Source organism: Planococcus citri, chromosome 2, assembly GCF_950023065.1.
Source record: "Planococcus citri chromosome 2, ihPlaCitr1.1, whole genome shotgun sequence".
Classification (NCBI taxonomy): Eukaryota; Metazoa; Arthropoda; class Insecta; order Hemiptera; family Pseudococcidae; genus Planococcus; species Planococcus citri.
This window is the reverse complement of record NC_088678.1, coordinates 2,730,347-2,752,729: the sequence shown is the minus strand read 5'-3', so window position 1 is coordinate 2,752,729 and position 22,383 is coordinate 2,730,347. Positions and strand designations below refer to the sequence as shown.

The window sequence follows — 22,383 nt, the reverse complement described above, 5'->3', positions numbered from 1 at the left end:
GATCATCACGCCAGAGGTCATGGGTTCAAGTCCTTCTGCGGGCAAAAATTTTTTTTATAATTTTTTTCACTGATTTCTTTTTATAGTCGTGAGTTTTTGTAAAATTTTAATTTTTTACGCATTTTAATGTTTTTTTTCAAATTTTCTGTACAAAAAATGTGTTTCCCTCAACATGATTCAACAAATAGTCAACAAATGTTGACACAATTTTTAAAATTTGATTGTCTATAATTTTGAAGTATCATATCAAAATTTCAGCCAATTTAGTGCAGTAGAAGTCGAGTAAATAATTTTTTTTCGAAATTTTGAAGGAAAAACTTTAAACTTTGATTTTCTCAAAATTTTCTTTTTTTAAGCAGAAACTTCAACTGTTCATTGCTCAGCCGCAAAAAGGGCTAGACTTAATATCTTTTTTTTAAAAAAAAGCTGACATTTTAAGCTTTCAAATGACACAATAAAAACGAAAAAAAATTTTCCGACTTTGGGTACCCTATCCCAGATCGCATCACATATTATGGACAACTGTTGATGCTGAAAAACATATTAAAAAATTGGGATGGTAACTTGTAACAAAGTCGATTTAAAAAAATTTAAACTTTGCGAAAAAATTTGATTTTTTGATTTAAAAGATGAAAAAAAGTTTTGATAGGTGAAGTTGACCCATTTGACCCCTATTTTTACGTATCTGTTGAAAAAGTTGAAAAAACCCCTTCACTCGGTGAAATTAACTCATCACAAAAAAATCAAAATTAAAAAAAAAACAAATTTTATTTTTTTTGGCTGTGAGTGAGATTTTTATCAACTTTTTCATGAAATACGTCAGAAAGTGGTCAAAATAAGACAACTGAATAAATTTAAACTTGTTTTGATGTTTGAAATTGAAAATTGAATTTTTTCGAATTTTGATTTTTTTGTGATGAGTTCATTTTATTGAGTGAAAGGAGTTTTTTCAACTTTTTCAACAGATATGCAAAAATAGGGGTTAAATGGGTCAACTTTACCAATAAAAACTTTTTTTCATGTTTTAAATCAAAAAATCAAATTTTTTCGCAAAGTTTAAATTTTTTTAAAGCGACTTTGTTACAAGTTACCATCCCAATTTTTTAATATGTTGTTCAGTATAAACAGTTGTCCATATTATATTTTTTTCAGAATTTTTGAGAGTCGGAACGATATGAAAACTACGTTTTGAAACTTTTTGAGCTAATGTATTGTACAAAAAAAGTGGCAACACTGATTTTCATAATATCACCAAAAAGCATTTTAAAACTCCCAACTATGGAAAAAAGTTCCATTTCGGTAGGTATCGCGGTTATCGAGCAATCCACTGCTGAAATGGATGATATTTTAGGTTCACTGAAAACTTTGACACCCCCTGGCTGCCGTTAAAAATGGGCTAGAGGGTTGCAATTTGCGCCATTGGTCATCCCTTCGGAAGGTCTTTCCACAGGAAAAATTTCAAAAAAATCGCCAAACCCAGCTACCACTTTTTGGTCCAATTGACGTGGAATGACCCATTTGGTAAATTTTCACATCTCAGAAAGCCTTACTTCGACCCAAAATTCCAAAATGAAATTTGACCCCCGTGAGTCAGCTTTCACATGATAGATTCTTTGAACTTTTATACCTGAGCTTTCTGTGGAAATTTTTCAAAATTTACAGATCTCATATTATTCGTGGAATGACCTTGAAACTCAATTTCCAAAAAATATTTTTTTTTTTCAAATAAAAATCCCCATCATCAATCTCTTTAATTTTGAGCAAAAATTTTTTTGATTTTGGCTTCAAAAATGTTTAACGTAATGTAGGTATTACAATTCAAATTTCGTGATTTTCCTTACATCGAAAATTCATTTTGGAAATTGGAATAGAAAAAAATTTCCATTTTCTGCATTTTCTCAAATTCCAAAATGAATTTTTGAGTAAACCTTAATTTTTTTAAAAAATCACCTCAAATAACGAAAGTTATACCTACTCTTTTCCATGTAATGAAATTTTTCTATTTTCATCCGTCAGATTCTTCTCGGGTCTCAAAGGGTTAACATATATGCATAATACTTGTGAAAGCTGCCTTGTGCCTTTTCCACACGACAGTTGGAAGCAAATCTAGCCCATTTACAGCGCATAGATAATCCGTTAATTTAATTTGTAACTCGACTCGATGTCGTCGAGCCGTTATTTTCTGCATAAATCAGCACATGGGAAAAAACCCAAGCAAACACAGACCCGAGAAAAATTAATAATATCATCAGTTTCTCTATCACGACGAATGTTTTTTCGTGTAAGGTACTGTTTTGTTGATTTTGGCGCTCTTTACTCAAGCTTTAGAGGGTTTCACGTTACCTACCAAATTGTCCCCAGTTCTCCTACAAATGGTTAGGTTAGATATTCGTATTTAATCATTTTTCCCCTTCAGAATACAGTACTACTTATAAATACCTACCTACCTACCTACACGTATATTTTATTTTTTTGGCATCGTAAACTATACCTACTTACCCATTGTGCTGGAATGGCCAAATATATGAAGCTGATTGGAAATTGATTTTTAATAATAATAGGATAGCTTTCGGGTGTCGGATTATTTATGCAATGTAATACATTAGAAATTACACCACGATTACCATTTTTTTTTCTCCGTCTGTATTCGCAGAATGGGCACGAGAGTAGCGACCGTTCATTTGCCGGATAAAAATTTAGCTGGAGTGCCGCAACTGTTGGAAGATTTACAACGTTTGGCAGAAGACCATGACTCGGCTGATATTTTATTTCTAGTGGGCAAAGATGAATTACCGGTGTACGCTCATAAAATTATACTCAAAGCGAGGTACGTAGTAATTTTTAGGGTAAAAAACAGAAATACCACGTAGTACTATCTGCCTAATGATATTTGTAGCCAATTTTCAACGTTGCTATTACTGTACTGCTCAGTGCTCTTCAGTTGATTATAAATTACGCGAGCGGATTGTGTGGTCGTCTGAATGGTTCGAAATTTGTCTCTCTTAATGAAGTTGTAAATGGGCGATATTTTTCACCTTTCGAATGAAGTGTTGGTTAAAAATAATAAGTCATAGTTGAGTACTTCCTTGGCTCAGAGGAAACATTTTCCGATTCTGGTTTGAAATATTGGAAATTTAGAACTCTCGAAGAGTGAGTTTGCGAATCAACATTGCAATTTTTTCGAAATATCGTGGTCTAAAACCCTCATTAATGCCAAAATTTCAACTATGCCAAAATTTATTTTCATCAAACTCACGCCTCTCCATCCAACCTTTCTTGAACATCCATGCAAACATTTGTGGATTACTATACGTAATGGAATTCGTCACAGATGATGCTTTAAAAAAATCAACTGTGCTCCTTCTCCCTTCATCTATTTGTGCGTGGTTGAGATTTTAAATATTTGAGATATTTTAAAACTGGTTCCGGAAAATAGGGAAAAATCCAGAGAAAATCATTTATCTGAAAGACTTGGAAAAATGTGGAAACTGGAAAAATCTATCTTAGTCGGGGAGCCTGCATAAGAATATTGCACCCCCTCCCAGTCAAACCCCCGGGACAACTTTTTTCTTAAGGGGGAGTCCTAAGGAACAATTCTAGTCCTTGTCCTCAAAAAAAAAATGGCCCTACTTACAAAATGGGAGCCATTTTGATTGACAGGTCAGCCGAAATAGCAGATTTTGCGTTCCAACATATGACTTGCACGAAATTTTTTAAACCGTGCAAAGATAGATCGAAAGATCAGGCAAAAATTTATCTTCTGTCAAAATGTCAAGTGCCAAAGTGCCTTTTTTGATTTTTGGTGAATTTTAAATTTAGTCAAAAAATGAGGGAAAAAATCAAAATTTTACCAAATTGACCAAGAAAGCGGAAAATTGGGATATACCCTATTTTCGAAATGCCAAATCGATTGGAAACTGTTTCAAACCATTTTTAACCGTTCTGGAGCCTCCAGCAGATTTTTGAAACTCGAAACCTCAAATTTCATCAAATGGAATTGAAAAGCCAAAATTCATTCTGAAAACTAATTTCAATACGCTACGAAGTCAACTACTGGTGGATTTCAAGTCATTTTGGAGCCTCCAGCGATTTTTTGAAAAGTTGTATGGCGTTTTTTGGTAAATGAAATTTCCAAAAAGTAGCTGGAAGTTTCAAAACCATTTGAAACCACCATGCAGTCGACTTCATATCATATTGAAATTAGTTTGCGAAGTAAATTTCAGCTTGCTAACTCCATTTAATAAAATGTTGTGGGAATTTCAAGTTTTAAAAATCTGGTGGAGTCTCCGGTAATTTTCAAAAAGTTCTGGAGGCAGTGGAAGCTCAAAAATGACTTGAACCCACTTGAAGTCGTCTTCAGAGAGTGTTAAAAATTGGAGTGCAGGATAAATTTCGGTTTTCCTACTCCCTTTGATAAAATTTTGGGGAAATTTCGATTTTCAAAAATCTACTGGAGGCTCCAGTAATTTTCAAAAAGTCGCTGGAGGCTCCAAAATACATTAGTTGCAAAGTGAATTTCGGCTTTCCAACTCCATTTGATGAAGTTTTGTGGGGATTTCAAGTTTCAAAAATCTGCCGGAGGCTCCAGTAATTTTCAAAAAGTCACTGCTGAAGGCTCCAAAACGACTTGAAATCCACCTGCAGTCGACTTCGTAGCGTATTGAAGTTAGCTTGCAGAATAAATTTTGTCTTTCCAACTCATTTGATGAAATTGTATGGCAATTTCGAGTTTGAAAAATCTGCTGGAGCCTCTAGAAGGACTCAAAATGGTTTGAAACAGATTCCAATTGATTTGACATGTCGATAATAGGGTATATCCCAATTTTCCACTTTCTTGGTCGATTTGGTAAAATTTTGATTTTTTCCTTCATTTTTGGCCTAAATTTGATTTTCAAAAAATCGCCAAAAAGTGCTAAAGTGCCTTTTTCGATTTTGGTGAATTTTTGAAAATCAAATTTAGCCCAAAAATGAGGGAAGCTGAAATCAGGGATATAGATACCCTATTTTTGACCAGCCAAATCGATTAGAAACTGTTTCAAACTGTTTTGAGCAATGAAATTGTCACAAAATTTCATCAAATGGAGTTGGAAAGCCGAAATTTACTCTGCAACTAATGTCTTTTGGAGCCTCCAGTAGATTTTTGAAATTTGAAATTTCTCCAAATGGAGATGGAAAGCCAAAGTTTACTCAATTTTAACACCCTCTGAAGACGACTTCAGGTGGGTTCAACTTCAAGTCATTTTGGAGCCTCCAGCGACTGTTTGATATTACTGGAGTCTCCAGCAGAAGATGAATTTTACTCACAAAACTAATTTCAATACGATACGAAGTCGACTGCGTGGTGGTTTCAATGGTTTTAAAGCTTCCAGCTACTTTTTGGAATTTTCAATTTTCTAAAAAACGCCATAATGTGTAATCTTCCAAACAGTCGCTGGAGGCTCCAAAACGACTTGAAATCCACCAGCAGTCGACTTCGTAGCGTATTGAAATTAGTTTGCAGAATGAATTTCGGCTTTCCATCTCCATTTCAAGTTTCAAAAATCTACTGGAGCCTCCAGTAATTTTCAAAAAGTCCCTGGAGGCTCCAAAGCGACTCAAAATGCACCTGCAGTTGACTTCGTAGCGTATTGAAATTGGTTTGCGGAATGAATTTCGGATTTTCAACTCCATTTGATGAAATTTTGTGTGAATTTCAAGTTTCAAAAATCTGCTGGAGGCTCCAGAACAGTTCAAAACTTCAAAAAATTCACCAAAAATCGAAAAAGAACTTCAGCATTTGAAATTTTGACAGGTGATGAATTTTTGCCTGATCTTTCGATCTACCTTTGTACAGTTTGAAAAATGTTGTGGAAGTCCCATGTTGGAACGCAAAATCTGCAATTTCGGCCGACCTGTCAATCAAAATGGCCGCCATTTTGGAAGTATAGCCACTTTTTTTCGAGAACAAAGGCTAGAAATGTTTCTTGGGACTCCTCCTTTAAGAAAAAAGTTGTTCCGGAGGATCTACAGGGGGTACAATAGATCCTTATGTGGGCCCCTCGACTATAAGATTTTTAATGAATAACTTCCAACTCAAAATGAAGGCTCCTGATGAACTTGGTCGAAATCCATTGATTTTTTCTGGCGATTCATCCAAATGTTCTTACAATTAGTACGAAATAATGAAGCATGAGGCGTTTTATCATGTACCAGAAAGTTTTTAGACCATAAGAATCACCCTGAGATGAAAATTGAACGTTGACACAGAAATAGATAGGTACCTAGTTTTTTTTTATGAAACTCTTATTGCCATTGCACAAATTTTTTCCTAGCTCGTCCCGAACACTCGAGAAATCCGATGCGACGTCCAAAAAAGGTGAAAACCCATCACTCGGAATATTCAAACACCCAAACTTTCTCACCCTATACTTAGTTTATAAAAATGAAAAATGTCCGGAGCACACCTCGATACGGAACGCAGTTACCAGTTCAGAGTTCTCTCAGTTGATAGAAAATCTACATCGCACCGATAAATACTTTCATCATTCCAACAATCCAAAGGACAAGTTCACTTACTTTCAAACGTCAAAAAAATATCTCGCGAGTTTCTCAGGCGTGAAATTCTCAACGTTTTGCATCGTCAGGCGACAAAACGTCAAAACTTATTTAATTCGCGAATACGACTCGCTGAATTGACGTCAAAAGCGAAAACACGTGTCTGCATCGCAAGGTACTCGTACCTACAACAACATTCTATTCTATTACCTACCTTCCAAACTCATCAGCACCACCCTTTGTGTTTCTTTTTGAGAAATTTCCCATCGACGACGACGGAACGATTTCTATCATTTCGTTTTCTTTTTCTCCTTTGCTTTTTTGTCGCCATTTATTATTCAAAAGATGTTTTCGATTCGTTAAAGAATCAAAATTCCAGAAAGAAAAATTATTATTTAACGAGTGACGTGAAAGTAAAATGCGAAAAATAAGCTCGAAACGTTGTCAGAAATAAATTATACGTAGGTAGGTAGTCCGATCCAATATACCATACCTAACCAATGCTCGCGAACATAATAAATTAGTAGGTATCGAAAATAAAGAGGTGATTTTTTCGCCAATGAAAACCCGTATACTTTATAAGGAGGTGATGACGAGGACGAGTATTGCACGACGAAAGATGAGCCAATTATTGAAGAAATACGTCGAATCATCCAACTGAGCAATTAATAGGGAATTTTTCTGCTATTCTACGCTCGTTTTTTGTCGACTCTTTTTTTAAACCCTGGAATTTGTAGAACTGCAGGAAGAAAAGCGAGAGGTGAAAAATCAAGAAAAGAAATTCCCAACAAAATGTACGGTACTCGTATTACACGGTTCGCTAATCAGTTGCGAAAATTTTTATAAAGAATAATGATAGTACGTTCGACGATAAAAAACGTCGTTAAAATTATGTGAAGCGAACGTCGCATAAAAATATAGTATATCGGTTGCCGGTATGTAATGCATTTAAACAACAATCCTTACATACGCGATACGTGATACGGCATTTGTGGGTAAAGTGAGCCACGGGGGGGGGACGCAAAAAAGCACCCGAAATGGAAAATTTTTGCGAAAGATATATACGACGAAGAAAACCGTCGTTGACAAAACAAAATAAAAGACTTGCGATGAGAAAACGGAAACTGAGAATTTATAGCGAGTAGATAGATTACCTAAAGCTAAAATTGCATCGTGATGTTTTCTAAATTTTCACCCCTCCCCCAGGGCCGTCGCGCCTCGCTGCCGAAAATTTATGTATCTCGAAGGCCGAGTGTAACATTTGGCTGCTGTGTGCGAGCAAAGGCACACAGCAACCAACAAGATTGAACGAGAGAAAAAAATCTCCAACGACGTAAATCAAATCGACGTTAGTGCTATAGTAGATTTCCCAGCATCCCCTCCCCACCCCCAACCCCCTCGGTCCCTGAATTTTTATTATGAGTTTAATTCGCGTACAGTAAAGCGAATTTGAACGATGTTACAGAAGCTTCATCTGTGCTATATAAAGCAACCATATTAACTATTCATTTTGGTTGTTGAAATTCGATTTTTTTTCTACTTCTTCTTCTCCTCCATGTATTTTGTGGGGCGCGTATTCGACGAAAATAAAAGGCGGACGCGAGCGGTTTACAAAAGCTTGAAACCTTTTCAACGTATTGGTTTATATTTGATTCCATTTGTGATGGAAATTACATTTCGACAAAAAAATACTCGTAATATTAAAACTTATAAAAGCTCGACGAGCGTATTCGACACGACAACACATACACAGTTACACACACACGACCATAAAAATATAACTCACAAGTGCCATTTCGCGTAAAAAGAAATCAAACCTACGTCAGCGTCTCACACACACACAGAAAAAAAATGAAAACACAGTTCAAATTTAATAACAGATACACCGAATGCTCAAGTATTTCTATATTCGACGAAATTTACTATAGATTTATTTTTCAATACAACCTTTCATTTTGAAGCTTTTTCTCCTTTTACACGAGTGTGTTGGTGTGTGCTGCAGCGAGAAATATTCGTACTAAAATACAAAATGACAACGCACAACGGCTGAAACTTCCATTCCATCGTGTTGAAAATGAAAGCCCTTTTTTTTTGGTGTGTGTGATCTTTTATATATATATGAAAAACCACAAAAGTTTTTACAAGCTACTTTTTAGTATTTTTCTTCCTCTCCGTTTTGCAAAGTGGTTCCTAAATGCTTTACCAATTACTAAAATGCCGCGCTATAGCCGAAGCTACTACCTTTGTGGATCGTACACTTCAAAGGAATTTTTCAAATTGAAACGACTTTTTTCCATTGATTCCGATTCCGCTCTTTTTTCTTTTTTTTTTTTTACGTTTTCGACGAAAATTCCACGTTATTTTTCGAGGGTTCGAGTGTATAGTATTTCTTTTCGTATAATAGAACGCGAGTATAAATTGCGGCTTTTCCAATGCTTCCGATGAAATATGATGAGATTCGTTTATCGTGCTGGCAAACCAATTTGTACCATGTTGAAAATTGATTTTAATGGGTTTGGTTGTTCAGAATCGCTACCTTAGAAAATACATACATAAAACCCCACACTTCTACGAGTTACCAATATATTTACTCGTATTCAAAGGAGAAAAAAGAGGGAAAGGTTGCTGAGCTGAAAATTTTTGAATTTCAATAAAAAATCAAATCCATTACTAGTCGTCAATTTTGCGAATCATCCGCTTAAATGATCAAAACATGTAAACGAAGAACTTCTATGGAAGGAGGAGAAGAGGGAGCAGAGCTGAAAAACCGAAATTTTCCAAATTTATTGAGCAAGGTGTCAGAATTGAATGTTTTGACTGAGTCTATTTTTTCAGTCATTTTACCAAAAAATCAACGGTGCAGACCGATGAATTTTTTCCAAAAATTGTCAGATCATTCTGAGATGCGTGTTACAGAATTTATTTTTAATTTTCAGGAAATTCTTAGAACCAATGAGTGCGTTGCGGGTACTGAATCAAAAAAAAAATAATAATAATAATTAATGAGCTAATGTCCGCATTTCAGTGCTCCCAAAACCCAATATTATAAACTATTACCTACACAATTTTCTCAGTTTTTAGGATTTTTATGGGAGGGGGAAGGGGAGGCTTAGAAGTAGCAGAATAAAAAAAAATAAGTCAATAAAATTTGGGGTGCCAGGGGAGTGTTTGAGGCATCAAATTGAAAAAATGAGCCAATGACCGTACCTAATACTTAGCTAGTACTGTCCAAAACGTATGAAATGACAAAGTTTGTCAATATTTTGGAAATTGAGCTTCCAAAAAAGCTAAACATTGAATTTTTGAAATTTTTGACAAATATGGATTTCAGATCCATATTATGAATTCAAGTGCATTAATTTCCAATTCTATTTTTCTGCGATTTTCTGATTCTCAAAAATTAATTAGAGTAGTAGCTTAGGTATATTATTAGATTTCAAATTAATAAGGTGCACCGGGGGAAGTTGGAATTTGGGGTAAGTTAGAAAACTTGCTCTAGCGCCTAGAGGTTTATATCTGGCGAAGTGCCACTAAAGGTGACTTGAGAGTACTACCCCTACTTCATCAGGGCATAAAAATTTTCACGATTCAGTTTCATTTTAGATGTTTTTGGTTCAATTGTATTTTGTTGTTGTTTTGAACTTATTTTGAATTTGGTCTAAAATACAGACTTTCTATTTCTTAGTTTTTCGCATATAGCGGACGAACCGTGCGTCCTAGTGAAAATCTGATGTGAGTGATCTCAAAGAGAATTAAATTCTCTACAATTTTGTTTCTATGCAATTTTTCTAGGACGCTCGGTTTGTGATCTACGCCTCTGCAAAGTTTAGGCTGTTCTGACTTCCCCCAATTGGGGTAAGTCAGGACAGTTTATATTTTATTCCACTGAGCGAAAGCTACTGAGTCAATCGCGCTCAAATTTTTACCATAGGTTAAGAACCCTTATGGGAACCTACATAATAAATTTGATCCATATTGGTTCATTAGAAGGGGAGTAACAGCTGGTCAAAGTTGAAATTGCGAAAAATCATTCTGACTTGCCCCAGTGCACCTTACAATCTATATTGGACCAAAAGTACAACCTACAAACAAAGTTCTTATGCAATTTGAAATTAAAAATTATATTCATTTATTAGTGACATTAGCTCAAAAAGAAATGTATCTACCTGAAATCCAAGCACTTCAACAACAAAAACCTTTACCTGAAGAGAGTACTCTTCACTGGCGACGCCAGCCTGTGTGCCCAGTGTGCACGGGCACACCTGTTCATTTTCCAAAAAGAAAAAAAAAAGGTACTTTTCTAATTTTTGTTAAACAAAAAGTTATTCTTAAATAATTTTAAGTTCATTTTTTGATGCATCAACATCATTTTTCTTACTTCAATTCAATTTTTAAAACGTTGTTGGATTAGAATGAAAATTTTGGAAGAAAGGGGGGGGGATTTTACAACTTGGTTTTATAATTTTGAAAATTGGCACACCTGTTCAAATTGTCTGGCGTCGCCACTGGTACTCTTACACAATTAAATCCTTTCTTGGATAATCAAGGTTTACTTAGAGTTGGTGGAAGATTATAAGAATCAAATTTATCTTATGATGAAAAGCATCCACTTATAATGGATTGCCATAATGTATTCACTAAAAATATTATTCAACATCAACACCAACATTCAAAATATTTCCATGCTAATTCTCGACTTTTAACTTCTATTTTGAGAAAACAATTTTGGATTCCTCAAATTCATACTGCTGTTCAAAGTTGCATAAGAAATTGTGTCAAATGTGTTCGTTTTACTGCTAATTGTACATTAAGAACAAATAATGGCTAATCTACCCAAAAATCATGTAATACCAAACAACCCTTTTTTATATAACTGGTGTAGACTCAAGCCTTTCTAAATGCTTTTAACACGTCTTATATTTAGAAGAGGAACACCAAAAGAAATTCATTCTGATAATGGCCAATCCTTTGTAGGAGCTAAACCAATATTAGATGCCAAAATGAAAAAATTCGTAAAAACAAATGAAGAAAAAATTATTAAATTTTCCTTAAAAGAAGGTATTGATTGGCATTTCATCCCACTGTATTCTCCGCATTGGAGAGCAGTGTTGCAGAGCGGAATGAATTTTGTTCTGGGTTTAAGGTTCTGCTCCAGCATAAAAAATAATTCTATGTTCAAAGACCATGGCTGGGACATACGTGTTCCCACCTCAATATCTTGAGTGTGAGTTGAGGAAAAAATCTGTAACAAACTTATGTTGCTTAGAGATGCCCAAGGAACGATTTAATGTAAAAAAATTGGAGGTGGGATGCAAAACCAATATTCAGCGCGAAAGGGTTAAAAAATGATAATTTGGAAATATTGACGCCAGGTCACTTTTCAATAGGTGGACCAATAATTGCTTTACCAGAAAAATTATATTCTCAAATATCAAGATAATAATATTATCCTTTGGGAACAAATCCAAAATAAAGTTCAAAAGTTCTGGCATCAATGGTCCACAGAATATTTGCATACTTTGCAACAAAGTGCCAAATGGTAAACAAATTCAAAAAATATTGAAATTGGAGATATTGTTTTAATTAAAGAATATAATATGCCACCTACTAAATGGGCTATTGGCAAAATTGTAAAGGTCATCCAAGTAAAGATGGAAAAGTCAGACTAATAAGTCTAAAAACCAAAAAAGGTGAAATAGAGTGAACTGTTCAAAATTTAGTATAATTATTTAGGTAGGTACCTGTAAATTAATCAAAATTTAAATAATATTTATGTAAATTCGATTCGTTTCACTAATAGAGGGAGTTTGGTTAAGATGTGATATACATATTAAGTATATAATATTTATCTACTCTGAATTGCATTTGAAACACTGTAAGTAGACTCTCTTGAAGTTGTAGCAGTTTCGAGCAAGTGAACTCCAAAATTGGACAACATAACGAGAAATTTTAAACCATTGAAAAAAAAATTCAACCTAGATCTCAAAGAGGAGTGGGTTAGACATCTCAAGTGAAATTTCTCTCTTTTCTATTGTGTGAGGAACCTACAAAAAAAGTGAGCAAAATCAGAGGATCTGAACCAAAATTAAGCATATTTGACATGGGATGATGCAAATCGAAGCTATTTTCAAAAGTAAAAAAAAATCGAGTATAGTGAATTTGGATTAGTCATCTCTGTTTCACAAAAAAAGTAAGGGAAAATGGTGATCGAATAGCTCAGAAATTGTAACAAGGTAAGTACAAGATATTTTAAATTGGAAAAAAATAAAATTACGTTTACAGAAGGGGAAAGAGAAGGACCTCTCCCTATAACATGATGAAATCGTAGCCTTCTTAAAATATCCGGGTAATCTCTGATGTAAGAATCCTGCATACAAATTTTTCACCTCCCACCCCTGTCCTTCCAGAGATATTGCCCCCTTATAAATATTTCAATAATTCCATATCTTTGAGGATTCATGAGAAATTTTTAAATTTTCCCAAACTGTACACATTAAGTAAGAGTAAGTATATTAAGGGAGTAGGTACCTATTGTAAAAAAAATTTCGGAGGATATTGACCAAATTTTAATGTTGACTCTCATTTTATGAGTTTTGGAAGTCTTCCAGAAAAAAATTTGGCTTCGGGGATGCTCCTGGAAGAGAAGTATGGGCACTCAAAGAGGGAAGAAAAAACCGTGTTTTCTTTTTAAAAAAAAATTGTTCAGTTCTAAAAATGGTATTAGAGATTTTGTGTCCATCTAGGCCATATTGCCATCAAAATCCAAAACCACTTTTAGGGTGTTCCACTGAGTGATTAAAAATTTGCAAATCGCTTATTTTTGACTAAATATTTTGTTTTTTGAAAATTTTTTCCACTCAAATATTTTGCATCAATTGATTCAAAAGATCGAAGAATACCATTTCCAAAACTGTGGAAATAATTTGGAACGCAATAGTGCCAATTTTGAAAAGAGGCAGCTTAAAAAATTATCAAATTTCTCCATTTATTTGAAATTTGCAATCTTGACTGAAAAATTTGCACCATTGCACTTCAAAATATTTCCCCACTTTCATAGCGACATTTTCACTTATCCGTTAGTTGGATTACATAATAAAATATTACATATGCGACGCGATGTTGAAAATTGGCTCGATTGTTGCTGGCAAAAAGTTTTTGAAGTTTTCGTCGACACTTTGTTTTACACAAGTTGTGCGTACTCGTATACGTAATGAAACGAAGACGTGCAATTTACTCGCTCTTTAGTCGCGACATTTACCATTCGCAAATTCGCGAACCGATTTCACGCCTAACAAATAGCATTACGATAGGGTTTTCCAAAATGAACTAGCGTAATCGCGTGCAAATAAAAAATGCCTCGAAAATCCAACAACGTGGCATTTTTTTCTTTCATTTACACCAAGATGCGAAGATACGAGTACAATTGTGTAGAGAAAGAGGATGAAAAACAAAAAAAAAAAAAAAAAAACGCTCACGTCGTTACTTGGGAAGTATATTTTCTCAGAAAGTTCTCTGGTAGGTACTGTAAGTGTAAAAGTTTTTTTCTTCCTTATTCTTTCACAAATGACGAATACAATAAAGAAAGGAAACGAGTGGGAAAATCCCTCTATTTACCAAATACGCTCCATTAAATACGCCTGAAACAGATTTGACACGTATTATTGGAATCGTATTGTTTTCAATATACACTCGTCGGGTTGTAGTGTAAGTATATACTACACTATACGTACAATGCGATAGGCCTAGTATATATAAGTTAAAATGTAAGAAAGAAAGAGCTGCGAGATGAGAGAAATGTAGGATATTGTACGATTGTGAGATGGTTGGTTCGTCCTTGTCTCGTTCGTTATCGTATAACGTAAGACTATTTTCTCCAGTTCGTAGGGTCGTCTGATGAAGTAATGGGTATAGGCTCACCGGTGGCGAAGGCAATGGTGGTTGATGGAAGTGTCGTTGTGTACGTGTATCTTCACCTATCGTCTTCCTATCACGTATGGCATAGTTGAAAGTAATAGTGATCTTGTATACCGGGTGTCCTAGCACAAATGAGGTAGCAGTCTGTCAGCTATACGAGTAGAACCCGCTCTAACTCAAGCTATCAAATTTTTTCGTGCTGTACTATTATAATGATCCAACACGGAAAGTGGGAAGGTTAGAAAACGTCAGGGTCAGGGATTGAAATGTTATGAGTTGAAAAAATGACTCTGACAAAAAAAATGAGCATTACTTATAGTGAAACAAAAAGTTAACAAATAATCATCAGAAGGATACCTGCTCACTGCCAGTCCTCCTATATTTACTCTTGTGGTTGAAAATTTACTTTAGTCCAATTTTTTTGACCAGGCACACAGCACTTCTATCTTCACAGCAGGAAATTTTCACCCACCGTGCATACCTACGTCCTACATATTACCTATCTATACTCGATTTTCAGGAAATTACATCAAAATTCAATAATTAAACATTTTTACTTACTTCAATTTTTTGTTTTACATCAGCAAAAATGTTGAGAGGTTTCATACAAAAGTGGCCAACACTGCTTGGAGAACGAGTTTTTCTCATGGAAAGTAAAATTACGGTAAAAATCACTTGAAAGTTACTAAAATTGGTAACTTTCCATAAATCACTTGGATTATTGAAAATTGCAAGAAATTAATGAAATATTCTCAAAACTGAATGCCTAATAATTTGTCAAAAATGTAGCGACCTCCCATAAAAATGGTGAAAATTCACTGAAAATCGACAAAAAAAATCGCATAAATTGAGCCAAAAATGGTAAGAAGTCTTTAAAAATTAAAAAAAGGACTAATTGACCACATATTATTGAAACTGAATAAAATCGTGCAGCAGAAAAACACACAAACAATCGTACAAACAGTAAAACTGTCATAGGTTTTTAAAAGAAATTCTGAACTTTGCAGCAATTGCCTATACAATACTGTTAAAATTTGTTGAAAAGAAATAATTTAATAAACATTTAAAAACGACGACCAAAACTTGATGAAAAGTATTTTGAAATTTCGCTTGAGTTTTATGAATATTCGTCAAAATTTAGAAAATATTATGAAATTTGTGAAACTTCTCAGTTATTTTAAATTAATAAATTATCTACAACAATTGATGAAAAATCAAGATCATTGAGCAAACTCTGGAAAATTTGACGAAATGTCTACCCTCAAATTTGAATACAAAACTGGAAAAATGCTCAAATACCAATCAAACAAATTTCAGGGTGTCTACCTACAGGGTAGGTGTGAAAGTAGTGAATGTAGTGAGAAGGTAGTGCTTTTGAAAGTTGGTAGTGAAAGTGGTGAAAAAGTAATGATTTTCAGCAATTTTATTTGAAAGTTGATGAAAAATAAAAAAAAGTGGAAAATCCAATTTTCCACTCACAAAAAATGTTTTCTAGAAAAGGGCTCATTTTTCGACTTTATTAGAACTTAAATTACACATTTTTGAGAGCTTTTGCCTTTTTTTTCAAATGAAAAGGTTATTGTTCAAATTCAAGAAACGTTCAAAATTTGAATCAGAAAAATAAACTCCTCCCTGCATAAAAAAACTTTTTTTTCACTCCTCAAAACATGAATTTTTGCAAGCTTTTGGCCTTGCTTCACTCGGGCTTGTTTGCGTTTCTTTTTCAAGTTTGAATTTTTTTTCACATCATCATGGCCGTTTTATTTCGAAAAATTGATTTTTTTTTCACTAAAATGGTTCAAATTTCACATCAAATTTTTGTAACATTTTTAAGAAAATTTGTTAGGTACCTATGTTGAAAAAAGTTTTAGGTATATTTTGTTTAAAGGTAAAAATAAAATTGAAAAATCCTGAGTGTTCACCTAAAAAACGTCCCGCCGAAATCTTAATTTTTTTATTTTGAAATTTTTTTATGGACACCCTCTCAAGAGTGGATTTTTGACCAGCTTTTTTCATAATAAAAATATCCAAAAATTAAAGGGAGGCCCAAGAAAGGCTGGAAATGAGAAAATTCGCTCTCATGTGGTTAATTAATGACTAAATATAGCGATTCGCGCAACTTTCAAAAATTTTCTCGCAAACGGGACATTTTTGATTTTTGAATATTTTTATTTTGAAAAAAAGCTGGTCAAAAAACCACTCTTGAGGTGTCCCCTCCAGAATCGACTCAAATGTGAATAAATTCGTTAAACAGTTCGAACATAACACACAACTCGATTTTTAGCTGCCCAACTTCATATTCACGCCTTCTGGAGCAAATTGAATATTCTGGAGAAATTGAAAAATCGCACTGGAGGCTGCAGAATGGCTGGAAATGGCGGAACTCGGCCTCAGGGGGTTTGTTATATTCGAAATACAGCGATTTGCGCAAATTTCAAAAATTTCCTCGCAAACGGTATAATTTTGATTTTTTTTTTGATTTCTTATTATGAAAAAAGCTGGTCAAAAAACCACTCTAGGTGTCCGCTCCAGAATCGGCTCAAATGTGGATAAATTCGTTAAACAGGTCGAGTATAACACACAACTCGATTTTTAGCTTCCCAACTTCATATTCACGCCTTCTGGAGCAAATTGAAAAATCGCGCTGGAGGCTGCAGAATGGCTGGAAATGGCGAAATTTAGATTATGGGGGTTAATATCAGTTTTAAGACTTATTTTGAACATTTTTGCTGATCAATTACGTACTTTTTAAAAAAAAAGCATAAATCACCAAAATAGTCAATTTTGGATTTTAAAAAATTCGCCAACAATCGAAAAATGAACTTGGGCAGCTGAAAATTTGGATTGGGGGGGGGGGGGTTTAGAACATGCTCTTTCCGAAAATCGCGGTCCCATTTAAATCGGAAACGGACACCTCAAGAGGTTCCCTTGTTAGTTCTTACTTGAGAAAATTTCTTTTCGAAAAAACTTTTTCAGAGGAAACTTCTCATAAACGAAATTATTAATGTTTTTGGGAGGGGAGGAGGAAGGGTTTTATTCATGAGCAAAAACTTGTGGGAAAATTTGTTCTATCAACAACTTATTTATGACCACAATTTTTGAGAAAAAAAACATGAATATTTCTTTAGAGAAGGGAGGGGGCGTGTGAATTTTTCAGGAAGCCCTCATTTTTAGCTCCTCGCCCACATTGGCTCTTGACAGAACATGTAATCATGTAATAATGCAGATTTTTAAAATGTGCATAACATAGCATGAAAATTCTTAATAATCCTTTTTACACTTTTTAAAATCAATTTTGAGAAAATCTATCAGCAATTGACTTCTGGCTTGTCAATCCAAATTGGCCGGGACACCCTGTATAAAGAGAAGATATTACTTTGCAGAGAAGTGTTAAAGGCAATACACGAAACCGATACGAACGGTGCAAGGTTACCATGACGACTAACGAGATGAGCAAACACAGAATAAGAAAAAGCACCGAAAAGAGAGAGCTAAGAAGACGAAGTACGAAGTAAAGTAAAAAAAAAACACAAGCCCGCGGTTTCTATTCCATCCTAAAGAAATTTCCCTGCACATCTACGATCTACACAGTATCTCTACTGCTCGTAGCATAAGGTACGCAGTGAAGACAGCGACACCAACAAACAGCTACACAAGAGTCGGCAAAAGATTGAATAAAAACCACCGTCATGCCGACAAAGTTCGACTCGGCGAACAAAGCTCTCTGCTCCTTTTGACTGCTTCATCGACAAAAAAGCCCAACTGTCGCGAGGGAACGAGCAGCAGCCGTCACAGAGAAAGGAGTAAGTAGATAGCCAAGAATACGGGTGAACTGAAATTGAAAACTGCTGCAACCAGCGCAATAAAAAAAGACTGTAAGAGCGGGTGGTTAATGAACGTAATCGGAAAATAGAATAATAAGTAACGTATGTAAAAATATAAACCACACGTCAAAATGTTGGCAGTGGTAGGTAGCTCTCTACAGCCTCTACTTCGTGTATATTTTCAAAGAAGTACAAAAAAAATAAAGAAGAGGAGGAAAAATTTATACAAAGCGAATGGAAACAATAATGGCGATAGCTTTAATTTACATATACATACCTCTTCTTATCGCGAATATTTTTCTCTTTGTCACGAGTCTCTTTGCTTTTGAAGTCTACTAATGGAACCATTTCCTAATTAGCAATATGGCTTATAAACCACTTGTATTATCCCCGACTTGGTTCTTTGAACTGCGACAACAAAGCGATTTCGCATTTTACGAGTATATTCGTATACGATGACGTCGCAGGGCGCCGGGCGCCGGGTGCTGGGTGCACATCATCTCTTTCGCGAGTCTCGACATCGCGACTTTCTTTTACTCGATGCCGCTACCGTCGTCGGTATCTTTTATTCGCGAATTATCGCGAAAATCCCAGCATTGTTTTCGAATACCTTAACGTTTGATGTCGCGCTAAAGCGCACCGAAAGGGTGCTGCCTCCTCCATCACCTCTCTTTGTACATAGCTGATGATTGAAAAACTAGCATTTGACATGAACATACTCCCAAGTTTTTGAGTTTTTTTTTTCCTTTTTTTTTTTCATCATGCACGGAGCTGGCTTGTTAGGTACTTTCTCGTTGCGTAGCTGCTTGTCGACGACGACGACGAGAGACGAGATGCTTGATTTGCGGAAAATCTTTTCCCAAGAGGAGAGTACACAAAAAAGCGCGCCGACATCAAAGGACAAAAAGATATTCTCAACGAGAACGTAGGTACTAGGTACCGAGCTATCGTAATTTTCGCAAAGTTGCAAGTCAACAACGTATACGCAGCTAATTACTAAATGAAGTTTATTGTTTTGCCGATTCCGGCGATTCATATTTCAAAAGCGTACCCGATGTCACGATGCTGATATTCTCTTTATACCTACTCGTATACCTACTAAATCAACCGTTAATTTGCCATCCTATAGCATCATGCGAAACTCCAGCAAAACCTTCAACAAGAAAGGGAGGTATTTCTGCTTCTTTTTTCTCCCCCCCCCTCGTGTGAGAGAAAATTTTGCTTTCACGTAGGTATTAAATGCGCTGTCTTGATTGTTATTGTTTGACGAGCTCGTACAGCTTTATTAAATGCGAAACACGGCTTTTCAAAGGACTCATCAAAGACGTGCATGGCTAAAAGTGAAACTTTACGCTTAGCTAAGTAGGTACCTACGTATTCCTTCTTCTTGCTTTTCTAGTCGCGGCTTTTCCATTAGTTTACCTTCGTATAATAATAGAGCTGGCAAACTTCGCGACATTCGTTAACTTCGGTGTCGAAATTCATTGGTAATGGTGGTGGAAATCTTGGGTATACTTTTTTGCAAGTTGAGAAGTACAGAGCAGGTATTGAATTATTGAGAACATTATGCGACAGAAAAAAAATATTATAGGGATGAAAAGGAGAAGAGGAGAGAAGAACACGTAAACTTGCTGACATTTATTTGATGAGAGTTTAAATGTGTAGGAGTGGATATTTTCGCAGCAGGAATTTCGAAATGGAGAAGACCAAGTTTTTTGAAGAATTCTAGGACCAATACTGAAAGATTTGAGAGAAACATTTTAAGGATAGATTTTACTTGGCTGAATTTTGACATTTTTTGCTGTGTGAAACAAAATAGGGAAAAGTGACCTTGATTTTAGGGATTGGCTAAAGAATTTATTCAATTATGTACTGTCAATGAGATCCTGAGAATTGAAACTCATAAAATTAATTTTGAGAGGTTGGTTCTTATTTTGAAATTTTGCTGTTCTGAGCTCCCTCCCATCCCTTGAAGTTGTTGAATTTTTCCACCCCCCCTCCTCCTTAGCAGGAAAGCATCTCGACTGGCAGAAAATTTGTTGAATCGGACAGATCAAAAGAGGACCTCGGAACACATCATCAGCAAAAATTAAAAGTTCTGAAATTCAATTTTCAATTTTTGACGAATTTTGTGAAAATTTTTAAATTTAGGTAGCCTATATAAATGAAAGACTGAAGGTTTGTTTACTATTTCCAAGCTCCTGAATCAATTAGTGATGGTTTCGAACCGATCTGAAACCTCTATAGCAGATTCTAGTATTCTCCAGATTTTGAAAAACACTCCCACCGAGTCGATTAGTAATGGTTTCGAACCGTTCTGCAGCTTCCGGTAAATTGTCAGATTCTCCCGGATCATTCTGTGCCAAATCAGCCAAAATTTGCACGACTCACGACAGATGATCGATTTCTTATTTCATATTTTGTATTCCGATTGAGGTTTTGAGGGCAGACGAGGCATTTTCAAAATTTTCAAAATAGTGAACGAATGAAAATCTGAAAAGCGAGCATGCAGTGGGGCTCTAATCAATTCAGTAGCTAAGAATTTCCTTTCGGTTTATTCCGCATTACAAGGGTTATTCGCTCACATGGTACCAAAATCAGTTTTGATAATGTGGAAAAGAACAATTTATATGGCTTCTTGAGGTCATTGACCTGTTTGTCCAGTTTCTCAAGCTCATTGACTCATGTGTCTGGCTTCTCGGGGCCGTCTGGTTATCTGTCTAACTTCTAAAGGACATTGACACATCTACCTGTGTGGCCTTCTAAGGTCATTGACCTGTCTGTCTGGCTTTATAAAGTCGCCAGTGTGGATGTCTGACCTGTGACATCTTAAGGTCATTGACCCACTTCCTTGGGTTCTATAAAGGTCGCTAACTTGTATTTTTGATTTTCCAATTAACATCGATTATCTACAAGTCTGATCTCTTAATGTCATTGACCCATCTACATGTGTGGCTTTCCAAGGTCATTGACCTCGCTGTGTGATCTCTTAAGGCCATTTACCTGTTTGTTTAGGTTCTAAAGGTCACTAAACTATATTTTTGATTTTCCAACATCGTTTATCTACAAGTCTGATATCTAAAGGTCATTGACCCATTCACATAAATAGCCGTCCAAGGTCATTGACCTGGTTGTCTGACATCTTAAGGTCATTGACCCGTTTGTTCAAGTTCTAAAGGTCACTAAATTGCATTTTTGATTTTCCGACCTCGTTTATCTACAAGTCTAATTTCTAAGGTCATTGGCCCGGTTTCCTATGTGAGCTTCTTAGGTCATTGACCTGTCTGGCTGGCTTTATAAGGTCACCGGTCTGGATGTCAGACCTCTTAAGGTCATTGACCCGATTGTTTATGTTCGAAAGGTCACTAACCTATATTTTTGATTTTCCAACATCGTTTATATACAAGTCTGATCTCTAAAGGACATTGACCCATCAAAGTGTGTGGCCTTCCAAGGTCGTTGACCTGTCTGTATAGCCTCATCAGGTCATTAACCCGTTTGTTTAGATTCTAAAGGTCACTAAACTGTATTTTTGATTTTCCAACATCGTTTATCTACAAGTCTGATCTCTAAAGGTCATTGACTCGTCTACCTGTGTGGCCTTCCAAGGTCATTGACCTACATGTCTGGTGTCTCAAGGTCGTCAGTCTGGATGTCTGACGTCTTAAGGTCATTGACCCTGTTTGTTTAGGTTCCAAAGGTCACTAACCTGTATTTTTGGTTTTCCAACATCGTTTATCGCTACAAGTCTGATCTCTAAAAGTCATTGGCCTGTCTGTCTGGCTTCTCAAGATCATCAGTCCAGATGTCTGGCCTCTTTAGGTCATTGACCCACTTGTCTAGTTTCTAAAGGTCACTAACCTGTATTTCTGGTTTTCCAAGATCGTTTATCTACAAGTCTGCTCTCTAGATGTCATTGACCCATCAGGCTGTGTGATTTTCCAAGGTCATTGACCTGTCTGTCTCCTCAAGGTCATATGTCCGCCTGACAGTCTTGCAAAGGTCATTGACCCGTCTGTCTGTGTGGTTTTTCAAGGTCATTGACCTGTCTGGCTGACTTCTCAATGTTGTATGTCGATCCTGTAAAGGTCATTGACCCATCCGTTTGGCT

General features: G+C 35.6%; 1 protein-coding gene across 2 annotated transcripts in view; it reads left to right on the top strand.

The window, feature by feature from the left end:
- Positions 1 to 22,383, top strand: part of LOC135834206 (BTB/POZ domain-containing protein 9) — a 45,193-nt gene that overhangs the window by 2,133 nt on the left and 20,677 nt on the right. For both annotated transcript variants that reach the window (XM_065348044.1, XM_065348043.1), the window contains exon 2: positions 2,654 to 2,827. In XM_065348044.1, the coding sequence (XP_065204116.1) occupies positions 2,655 to 2,827 (173 nt within the window). In that variant the 5' untranslated portion in view covers position 2,654. The remainder of the gene's footprint in view (positions 1 to 2,653; positions 2,828 to 22,383) is intronic.